We start from the raw sequence: 10,701 nt of genomic DNA, 5'->3' as shown, positions 1-10,701 counted from the left end.
ACCTAGGTTGGGGAGCACATTTAACTAGACAAGAATCACTAGGCCACTTGCATGGTTGGTGACGTTAGAGCTGCAAAGAAGAAGAAAGGAACATAACCCAAGTCGTGGCGAAGCTCGAAGTGGCCAGAGGAGGAAGATCTCGGTTGCAACCCGTTTTGTTTATCCTCTTTGATACGCCGCCACAGACAATTATGAAGGGCGGTGGAGCTCGGGCAGCGGCTAGACGGGACCATGTTCCATGGTCGGAGGTGACGCATGGACAGATGACCCGTTTTGATGGTGGTTCAGCGGCTAGTGAACTTTTACTATCGGTGGACAGAATGATCGATCACATTAAGGTTTTGTTTCGGTCTTTGGTTTTGTATGAAACAGTCCTGCTAGACATTGACCGTTTTACCCTTGGCCAACGGTTTTGCAAAGTGTACTCGAACAAAGCTTCCTCTAACCAACCCGAGTTGGAGAATCAAAAAGGCACACCACTCTCCTCTTCTCCTCCCCTGAGCCCTCTCTTTCTCTCTCTCTCACTCTCTCAGCAAAAGATGAGTGAATTCGTCGACCTAGAATCGCAGGACGGCGTTCGTATGCCGTGGAACGTAATCCCCGGCACGAAGCAGGAGTCCACCAACAGCGTCGTCCCCGTCTCCGCCGTCTACACTCCGATCAAGCCCTTCCCCAACATGCCAGTCCTCCCTTACTCCCCTCTCCGCTGCCGCGTCTGCCGCTCCGTCCTCAACCCCTTCTCCACCGTCGATTACGCCGCCAAGATCTGGATCTGCCCCTTCTGCTTCAACCGCAACCACTTCCCTCCCCACTACGCCTCCATTTCCGACGAGAACCTCCCCGCCGAGCTCTTCCCCCAATACACCACCATCGAATACGACTCGTCGCTCGAGAAGCCGTCCACTCCGCCCGTCTTCATCTTCGTCGTCGACACCTGCATGATCGAGGAGGAGCTCTCGTTTCTCAAGTCGGCTCTGTCCCAGGCGCTGGGCTTGTTGCCCGATCACTCCCTCGTAGGGCTCATCACCTTCGGGAGCTTCGTCCACGTCCACGAATTGGGATTCTCCACCATTCCAAAGACCTATGTCTTCAAAGGATCCAAGGAAGTCAGCAAGGATCAGCTGCTTGAGCAGATGAGTTTCTTTCTCAAAAAGCCGAAGCCGGCCACCGGAGTCATTGCCGGCCCCAGGGACGGGTTGTCCTCCGAGAGCATTGCCAGGTTTCTATTGCCGGCATCTGAGTGCGAATTTGCGCTCAATTCAGTGTTGGAGGAGTTGCAGAGAGATCCTTGGCAGGTTCCGGCGGATCAGCGAGCCACCAGGTGCACCAGCACCGCGCTTAATGTTGCTGCGAGCTTGTTGGGAGCTTGTGTGCCTGGTTCAGGAGCCAGAATTATGGCATTCATGGGTGGACCATCAACCGAAGGCCAGGGTGCTGTAAGAATTCCTAACTGCTTGTTATCTTTTTTTCTTGTTATAGAAACTTAGACATAGATTGATACTAATGCTTTTTTCTAACAATATCACTGTTAGTAATCAATACTTGCTTTAACCCGAATATAGTACATATAAGATTAGGTAGAGACTTTTAGTTGTTATGTATGGTTTACTGTGTTTCCTGCTAGATGAAATTACTAGAGTTATTGGAAGAGAATTTATATATAGAAGCATTAGTTCTTTTGTCGAGTGAGGATTTCCTTATAGTTTTGTTATTGCACTCCTTATACTGGTCTTGGTTAGAAAGTAATTAAGGAAATTAAAAGGGATGTTATGAATTGCTTAGAAATGGTGGAAAATAGACAGTTGATGAATGAATTTATGGTAATAAGTGTTTGGTACAACTTTAGGCCTCAAATACATTGGAAAATAAATGTAGTGCTCCATGCTCTTTTTGGCTTTCAGGCCCCTCTGTGAGTTCACCTTATCAAACTACTCTTCCCAATTCATCCTTCCCTCCCTCCACTCTCTGCAGTTGGTGGTTCTCTTATGATATCATTCTTTAATGATTAGATTAGAACCGTTTTTATTGAACTTTTGTCCTGAATGTTTACTCTTTTATCAGTTATTGAAGTGGTACTGAGTCGGTCATTGTGTGTCTTTTGTAGATTGTGTCAAAAAGCCTATCTGAACCAATTCGTTCTCATAAGGACCTGGATAAAGATTCAGCCCTTTATTTTCATAAAGCCGTGAAGTTCTACGAGGGACTTTCAAAGCAGCTTGTACATCAAGGACATGTACTTGATCTTTTTGCTTGCGCACTTGACCAGGTAATGTACAACTTTTTCTTTGTCTGTACTGTTTTTATTGTTTATAAACTATGAGATATGCTGATTATTAGATAGTGGTAATGGATGTGCGATACTGGGGTTTTTATAGCTTAGGAACTCTGGATTGTCATAAGTACTGTTCCCTTCCCTTCGATATGAGTATATATGCATACATTTTTGTATTATATACTATAGTAAAGAGATCCCTTTCAATCTTGATAAAAGCAATGTCAAGTATAGTCTTTCTGAGTAGTTTGCATACCTACTCTCTCTCTTCTCCGACTCCCAAGTGGAGGAGCTAATAGGTCAGACAGATTAGTCACAAGTTTTTTGTTGGGAGGCGTAGAAGAAGGAAGAAAGGATCACTTAGTAAATTGGGAGGTGGTTTCTCATACAAAGGAGAAGTTGGTTAGGGAGTGGGGAATTTGAAGAAGAGAAATGACTTCTTAGGAAGTGATTATCAGGAAATAAAAAAAAAAGGAGTCCCTTTGGTATGCTGTCATTAGAAGTAGATATGGGCTAAAGCCAATGGATAACATTCTGATCCCGGGTTTAAACGAAGCCTATGGAGCTATCCTACAACGAATTAATTCATTTTCTGCCTTTTGCCATTTGTGGTGGAAAATTGAGAAAATAAAGGTTCTGGGTAGAAAGATGGGTGGGGGACATAGCTGTTTGGTTTATATTCTTGTATATATAAATTATAGTTGTCTCATAAATATTTATCATTGCGGATGTGTACTAGCAGTCTATTCTTCATTTGAGTATTTTGGGTTATCTGAATGATCTGGAAGTTAGGGAGCTTTTGTCCTCTTCTCAGATTAAGGACATTGTGCTGGTCTCATATAGACAAGGTAGAGAAGGTGGATGTTGGAGGGTTTGGGCGAATTTTCTTCCGAATCTTACTCTAAACAGTTGATGGTTAGTTCCCTAATATAGAATTTGCAAGACTTAAGTCCCCTCCTAATGTTCAGGTGTTTAGTTTAGATTATTGCACATGTGAATGTAAATACTTGTGAATTATGCTTGTCTCTCCCCTCAATGGTATATACAGTGCAAAAAAGAATCTGAGTGTGAGTTATCTGTTTTTGCACTGTCCCAGTGCTTTAGCTTTTTTGGAAAAGGGTGTTTAGTCAATGTAATTTGAGCTGGGACATTCCAGCCAATTAAGTGACTTTGTTGTGTGAAAGGTGCATTTTGGGATAGTGTTTTACGTCTTTTGGGATAGTGTATGCTTCTGGGCATCTGTTTATAACTTCAACATATTCAGTTTATGGCATAGCTCCTTGTATTGCTATTCTTTTATATTGGAATGCAATCTGTTAATTATGTTGTTCTTGTGCTTGGTTATTCTTACTTCTTTGTTGGTATTTTTTCTGCTGTATCTTGGAGTACTTCTGAGTGGATTTCTTGTCCACTTCTTTGAAAATTATCCTTCTAATCAATAAAATTCTGTTTCTTACGTAACAAAATGTCAACTGTCCCCTTCTTTACATCAAGGACATGTACTTGACTCTTCTTACTTTTGTGCTTGACCATGGTGTTTAAAACTTTTTTTTTTCCTGTCTACTGTTTCTTCTATATAATATTAACTGTCATAAATGTCTTGCTCACTTTTTTGGGAGTCGTAATTGTGGTCTTCTTGCCTATTTAGAAGAATTAAGCTTTTGGATTGGAAAGTCAAAATTTTTTGTTGAATTGTATCCAGATGTCTGTATGCATTAATATGGATGGTATCACCTAAGACTCTAAGAGGAATTTTTTTTTTTTTTTTTTTTTTTTTAAGTTATAGGGGAAGGAAGTGGAATGTTTTTCACGTTTGGGGGTTGCTGTCTGATGGTCCATACTTTGAGCCTCCCTTTTTGTTCATAATACATCGTTTTTTGACAGACTATCATTAGGCCTCTAATTTCGCACATATTTTTCGTATATCTGTGCAATAGTTCATACCTGTGCATTATGCGGTGTTTTTACTTAAGCTTTCTAAATCACATGATAAGGGTTGAGAATGGGGAGAGAGAAACCTAGATCTATTAACTACATAGTAAAAGAATAGTTACACTAAAAACTACCCATAGACTCAATTTTTGACACCTTCTATCTGGTTAACAACATGTACTGATCATAAATGGGTCCCAGTGTATTATCTTTCCTAGGACATTGACTCGACCCTTACTCACACCAACTCGGATTCTGCACAACCCATTTATTTTGTATCCACGTTGTCAATCTCAAACTACCCCACTTTCGTGAACTGTTTGAAATATGAGAATTGGTAACTGATTATATGTAATTTTAGTAGGGAAACTAGTTCCACCTAATTTTTTTTTTCCTGGGGGGGGGATTGTATTGTGTTGATTGGGATAGTGGGGGAGGATGCTGTGAATTGGAGTGTAGTGATTCTGCAAGTAAATATATTATGTAGCTTCTTGATCTTGTGGCTTGGATTCTACTGATGATTTTTCTTATGTTGGTTAAAGTTATCTTATGTTTGTTTTCCATGCTGTTTTTTTGTTTTCCCTATCTTTCAGGTGGGGATTGCTGAACTTAAAATTGCAGTTGAAAGAACTGGAGGATTGGTTGTGCTTGCAGAGAGTTTTGGGCATTCAGTGTTTAAAGACTCACTTATACGTGTTTTCCAGTCGGGTGATCATGAGCTTGGTTTATCATCAAAGTATGCTTTCCTGTGTCAATCTTGTAAAAAAAAATTCCTTCTGTTTTCTATCAAGTTTTGTCATGGATTCCAATAGCCTTACTTAATTGTTTTGGGCTTATGAATTTGTCTCTGTTCATCCTGTTGCTTTTTTACATTGATCAAGAACTGAGTCTTCTCTCTGGAAACTTATTTGATGAGTCAGTTTTATTCAGAAAAAAATAAAAAGGGCGACTCATACAACAAGATCACATCGCTCAGAGGAGGTTAGAAAAGGAGACTCCTACACAATTACAGTAAAGGCTGTTCTGCTAAAACAGGAGCTCCACATGAGAAAATGCTTGAAACCTGCATATTCTTAAAAAACCTACTTTGCCTTTAAAAGAAATTATAGATGAATACAAAATGTAATTACATATGCACTGCAAGTAGTGTGGTTTTACCATTTCTTAAAATTTGTATATGGTGCTATCTGCTTGTTATAGGCCTTCATATGTACATTTTCCCTTCAGTTAGCATTATGCTTTGGCATTAATAACTTGCATTGTCTTTAATGTGTTAGTGACTGATGATACAGATACTATTATGTTAGATACCTTCGGGTCCCCTGTTGACGTAGTGTCTGTTGTTGACGTAGTGTAAGACTAATGAATGTAGGATCATACGAATTGCTTTACAATTCAGTTTCTTTCGTCCTTTGTTTACAGCAGAATTTATTGCTTTTATCTGTCTGAAAGCAATTCTGTACTTATAGTTATAACATAATCCTTGAGGTGAAAACTAGTAAGTTTCCATATCATGCTCCTTGAAAGGTCTTGTGTTGCACCGGACTCCCACTGGACTTGTGGATAGATTGCTTTTGTGGAAATTAATTTTTCTTGTTTCTGTTTGTTAAACTTGTGCTAAATCTTGACCAGCATTTTTCTTTTTGATCTTCTATGCAGTGGCATATTTGAGATAAACTGCTCAAAGGACGTTAAGGTTCAGGGCATAATTGGTCCTTGTGCATCCCTTGAAAAGGTATACTCTACAGCGTTTCAGTTATCTCTCGTTAACGCTAGTTTTTTCCCTTCATATTTGTCACCATGTGCAGAAAGGTCCTTTAGTCTCCGATACAGTCGTTGGCCAGGGTAGTACAAGTGCGTGGAAGATGTGTGGGCTTGACAAAGCTACATCTTTATGTCTAATATTTGAAATTGTTAAGAAGGAAATCCCAGATGCTACTGTTCAACCAACTAGCAATCAATTCTACTTCCAGTTTCTAACATAGTATGAACTCCCAGCTCACAAATTCTCAATTAATTATTAGCCTGTTGTGCCTAGGATAGGAAGGAAATATGTTTACTTATTGTAAAATATTTTGCTTCAGTTATCAGCATAATAGTGGTCAGATGAGACTTCGTGTTACAACCCTTTCAAGAAGATGGATTGCTGGAACTGGAAGCATACAGGCAAGTCTTGCTGTCCTCCATATGTAACGCATTGTTTATTTAATTACACAAACTATTACCTATGAAGTGGGCTTCTGTATTATTAAAAAGAAAAAAAAAGGGGCTTGCGTTAAGGATCTGTAACCATAACATTAGTGCAAGGTAAATATCTGATATAGTTTTCAGTATATATATATATATATATATATCTTTTCCTTTTGAACTAAAATCATATTCCGTAGAGCATGGGCATTCTGCTCCCTGTCATACTTCAAACAGCATGCCCCTCTCTCTCATTCGTTTAAATCATTGGATAAACATCTGATTTGGATGTCATAGTTTTCTTGCTTTTTAGTTTATAGTTTATTGAATTCTGGGTTTACATTGTAGCTATTCCTGCTTTGTGGATTCAGTTTTACTTCTATCAAGTATTGGTTCTATGATTTTTAATGGAAATCTGAAGCTACTGTATTGTACTACAGGACTTGATTGCCGGATTTGATCAAGAAGCCGCTGCTGTAGTCATGGCACGCCTAGTTTCTTTCAAAATGGAAACTGAGGTAATCTATATTTTACATGGTTCTGTACACCCAGAATCTCAGGTCTTTGAACACAAATTTCTGGAATACAAGCCGTATTTGTTCCAAACTTTTCGATTTGAGATGGTGATGATACTGATTTTCTTACCGTACTATTCCCTTTCTCACAGAGACAGAAACAAGGGTTAGAACTGTTCAAGCCAAGGTTAACATGCCAAAAGGATTTTATTTTGTTTATTTTTTCAACCAGAGAAACGAGTTATTTTTAATGCTAGAAATTACAGCTCTTGTTTGAAGTAGTTCTCCAAACTCATATGAGACACAAGTTGACTGGCGAAGGAACTGAACAGAGACAAGCAATAGTGCCAAAAAACAAAAGCATAGTGCTGAAGTACATTATTAACATGTACATATTTAGTGTGTGATACCGCTAAAATTACCAAAAGATCTGTTTATTTGTCAAAATATTTGTGTTGCTGCCATGAAAAAGTGAATTTACAGCAGTTTAGATTTTACATTTTAGTTTCTCAAATATGACTTTCAGATCTTGTGCCATTTCATGAAATGTTGTTCTTGGTGATACAGGCAGAATTTGATCCTATAAGATGGTTGGATAAATCATTGATACATATGTGTTCTCGGTTTGGAGATTACCAGAAGGACAGCCCGTCTTCTTTCAGCTTATCTCCGCGGTTTTCAATTTTCCCTCAATTTATGTTTCATTTACGGCGTTCTCAATTTGTTCAGGTATATATATAGTTCTTTCATGAGTCTTGGTGTCTTCTAAATGTCTTATTATCATTATTATCCTTTTGTATAGATCTTGTGGTTTAAGTTGGATAAAATTTCTTACAGGTTTTCAACAACAGCCCAGACGAAACAGCATACTTCAGAATGATTTTGAACAGGGAAAATGTTACCAATTCAGTTGTGATGATTCAGCCTTCATTGATTTCATACTCATTTCATTCGGGCCCTGAACCTGCACTTCTTGATGTTGCTGCCATTGCTGCTGACAGGATTCTTCTTTTAGACGCTTACTTTACTGTTGTCATTTTTCATGGTTCAACTATTGCTCAGTGGCGAAAAGCAGGATATCAGGATTTGCCTGAACATCAGGTAATCTTTTTCCAGTGAACCCATTGAAGTAAATTTGATCAGAACAGCAAATGCATTTCTTTATCTTGGATATATGTTGCAAATCTAAATGATGGATAGACTTTACAATTATTGCAATGTGTGGAATGCTACGTATTCAGCAGCTGAAAGACTCGTTTGCTTTGTTTTCTTTTGTCTTGAAACTTTCGTAACCATCTTTTTATAATAATTTTATCGGAAGAATTAAAAAAAAAATGCTTTATTTTCTTTTCTATTTCACGTCAGAACCATTTGTTCGCTTATTTTATACAAAGAATTAGAAATATGCTGGATAGAAAATTGACAGAGTATGTGTTTACAGCTGGTACTGAATCTACTCTGATTTTAGACATGGCCCTGCCTTTAGATACTAGACAAAACTGTATATAGACAGGTTTATTATTTTCCTGCCAAAAGAAAATTCCTGTAGGTGTTTCTGTAACAATGTTTAACTTTGACATATAACCATTTAAATTCTATAACGATACTTTGGTGCTTTCTGGAGTGAAAGAAACAAAACCCCATCACTGTCTATTAAAATTTATAAATGTTGCCTACTTGTTACATGTTTTCATCAGTAACATGTGCACAGGACTAAATTGATTTTTCTTTTCGCTCCAGAGTTTTAAGTTTTGTTTCAGCATCCTAGTATCTATCACTCTTCTAGTTTTACCTGGGTGAAAGAAACCAAAACCCCATCACTGCCTACCAAAATTTGTGAAATGTGACCTACTGTCACTTGTTTTTCATTAGCAACGTATATGTGCACAGGACTATACCCATTCTTAGACTGAAGTTTTCTTTTCGCTCTAGGATTTTTGGTTTAGCATCCTATTCCTGGTGATCCTTTCTTTCTAAACTCCTCCTGTAAATAAGGTCTCATTTTGCAGGGTAGTATATTTTGCTGGTCTTGTCTTAAATTATGGCATGATGGTTTGCATGTGAGCAAAATTCAGTTTTTTATTTTGTTTATTTATTTTTAAATCAATTATGTCAGGACCATTGACGAGAATTTGCTGCTTTTAGGTTCTGGCTATAGTAGAATGTTGATACTAGTTAACCTCTTTCTTGAAAAACATACCAGCCCCGCTAAAACAAATTTGTGCTTGCAGGCATTTGCTCAGTTGTTACAAGCTCCTCGTGATGATTCAGATACAATAATCAAGGAGAGATTTCCAGTACCTCGCCTTGTGGTTTGTGATCAGCATGGTTCACAGGTAAACGTGATGCTGTCTCTTATCTCAGTCTGTTTGATGCCTACGAACAGCTATACTTCTGTTGTACAATTGATGCTTAGGTTGGGTGTCAGTTAATGCTGGAAGTTAGATCTCGCTTGCAGACTTGCCATTGCTGCATGGCCACTCGTTTGTAATAAATGAGTGTCCCACTATATTGCATTGCATCATCTTTTTCGACCATGTATCTTGCGGGATTTCAGTAATTCTTTATAAATTGACATTAATTCGATTTTTGGATTGACAATAAGAGACCTATCTATTCATTTTGCAATACTTGTGATCACTTGATGATTAATAGTAATAGGTTTCTGGTTTGATGCTGCCATGCTGGGTTGTTGAAGTGATAATTATAACTATAGCTCATACATGCATTTAGAAGTATAGTTTGTTATAACTCACGCACTTCCATTTTGTCCTTGTGCAGGCCCGTTTTCTCTTGGCAAAGTTGAATCCTTCAGCTACTTATAACAATGAAGGTCCACTTCCGGGAGGGGATGTTATCTTTACAGACGATGTTAGTTTTGAAGTCTTCTTGGACCATCTCCAGAGATTAGCAGTTCAATAATGTACAAGAGGTTATGCAGCAGTTTTGTATCATTTGTCTCAATTCCTTGTACAGTTATCGCATATGAATTCAATTCAAATTTTGATTTTGTTTGGGCTCTATAGTATACGAAAGTTTGTTATGCTCTATTTTGGAAATAAAATCATATGAACTGATCAAATTGGAACGTTAAGAGACTTCTAGCAGGAGTGATAGAGCACCCATACAAGACATTCGACTTTGATCTTTGACAATGTCAAAACATCGTTAAAACGTTGGTATATCTGAATTTGGTAGTTGTTGCAATACAATAATGTTCAACACAATGTTCAACTTGGTTTTTAGTATAGATGTTTTGTGTGCATTACAGTTGCAACACCTAAGGCCGAATGGACGTAAATAATTAGAGTACAAAACATCAAGTAATGGTCAATCTCTATGCTCAAATTTTATTTGTGTAGGAACCAAAGCGACAAGTCAAAACGTCCCCTTCTTCAGCTGTCTCTACTGAAGGCCTAGTCGTGCGGTGAAGTAAGAAACCCAAAGTAATAAACTAGCAAAGTGTGTTTGGATCAAGAAAGAATCCCCAACCCATTATTATAAGTGATCTTTTGTACCCTTTTAACTCTCATCAGTGAATTCTGTTTCCAAGTCACCCAACTATCTCATCTGTCTCTATTATTCACTCCAAATCTCTCAAATCTCATAATTTCTCATGGCCTCAAGTCCTGCTCGCAATTTGTATTTGAATTATATTTATTTGACTTGCTGTGACTTTTGCATTTTGCATTATGCAAAACAAGAAAGAGAAGATAGAGAACAGAAAGAGCAGGAGGACACTGATACAAAGGCCTCCAAACTACAAAGAGATTTAAAGCTTCTGATGCAGCTAGA

The 10,701-nt window shown here is 38.2% G+C and overlaps 1 protein-coding gene across 1 annotated transcript; it reads left to right on the top strand.

Annotated features, from left to right (window-relative positions):
* Positions 1-446: 446 nt before the first annotated feature.
* LOC133715281 (protein transport protein SEC23 C) lies at positions 447-10,000 on the top strand. Its single transcript, XM_062141718.1, has 11 exons — positions 447-1,436; positions 2,105-2,266; positions 4,798-4,940; positions 5,864-5,939; positions 6,013-6,188; positions 6,289-6,370; positions 6,832-6,909; positions 7,474-7,635; positions 7,744-8,007; positions 9,138-9,242; positions 9,688-10,000. Exons 1-11 carry the CDS (start codon positions 540-542, stop codon positions 9,826-9,828), a joined length of 2,286 nt encoding a protein of 761 aa, XP_061997702.1. The 5' UTR covers positions 447-539; the 3' UTR covers positions 9,829-10,000.
* The last annotated feature ends 701 nt before the right edge of the window (positions 10,001-10,701 follow it).

Source organism: Rosa rugosa, chromosome 6 (assembly GCF_958449725.1).
Source record: "Rosa rugosa chromosome 6, drRosRugo1.1, whole genome shotgun sequence".
NCBI classification, from domain to species: Eukaryota; Viridiplantae; Streptophyta; class Magnoliopsida; order Rosales; family Rosaceae; genus Rosa; species Rosa rugosa.
This window is presented reverse-complemented; position numbering and strand designations above follow the sequence as displayed.

What these genes read in the sequence shown, in the direction of transcription:
- LOC133715281 (XM_062141718.1), top strand. Translation starts at nt 540, where the DNA reads ATGAGTGAATTCGTCGACCTAGAATCGCAGGACGGCGTTCGTATGCCG. An exon ending in TTGCTTGCGCACTTGACCAG is followed by an intron (nt 2,267 to 4,797) that starts GTAATGTACAAC and finishes CCTATCTTTCAG; the next exon opens with GTGGGGATTGCTGAACTTAA. An exon ending in CTTTCAAAATGGAAACTGAG is followed by an intron (nt 6,910 to 7,473) that starts GTAATCTATATT and finishes TTGGTGATACAG; the next exon opens with GCAGAATTTGATCCTATAAG.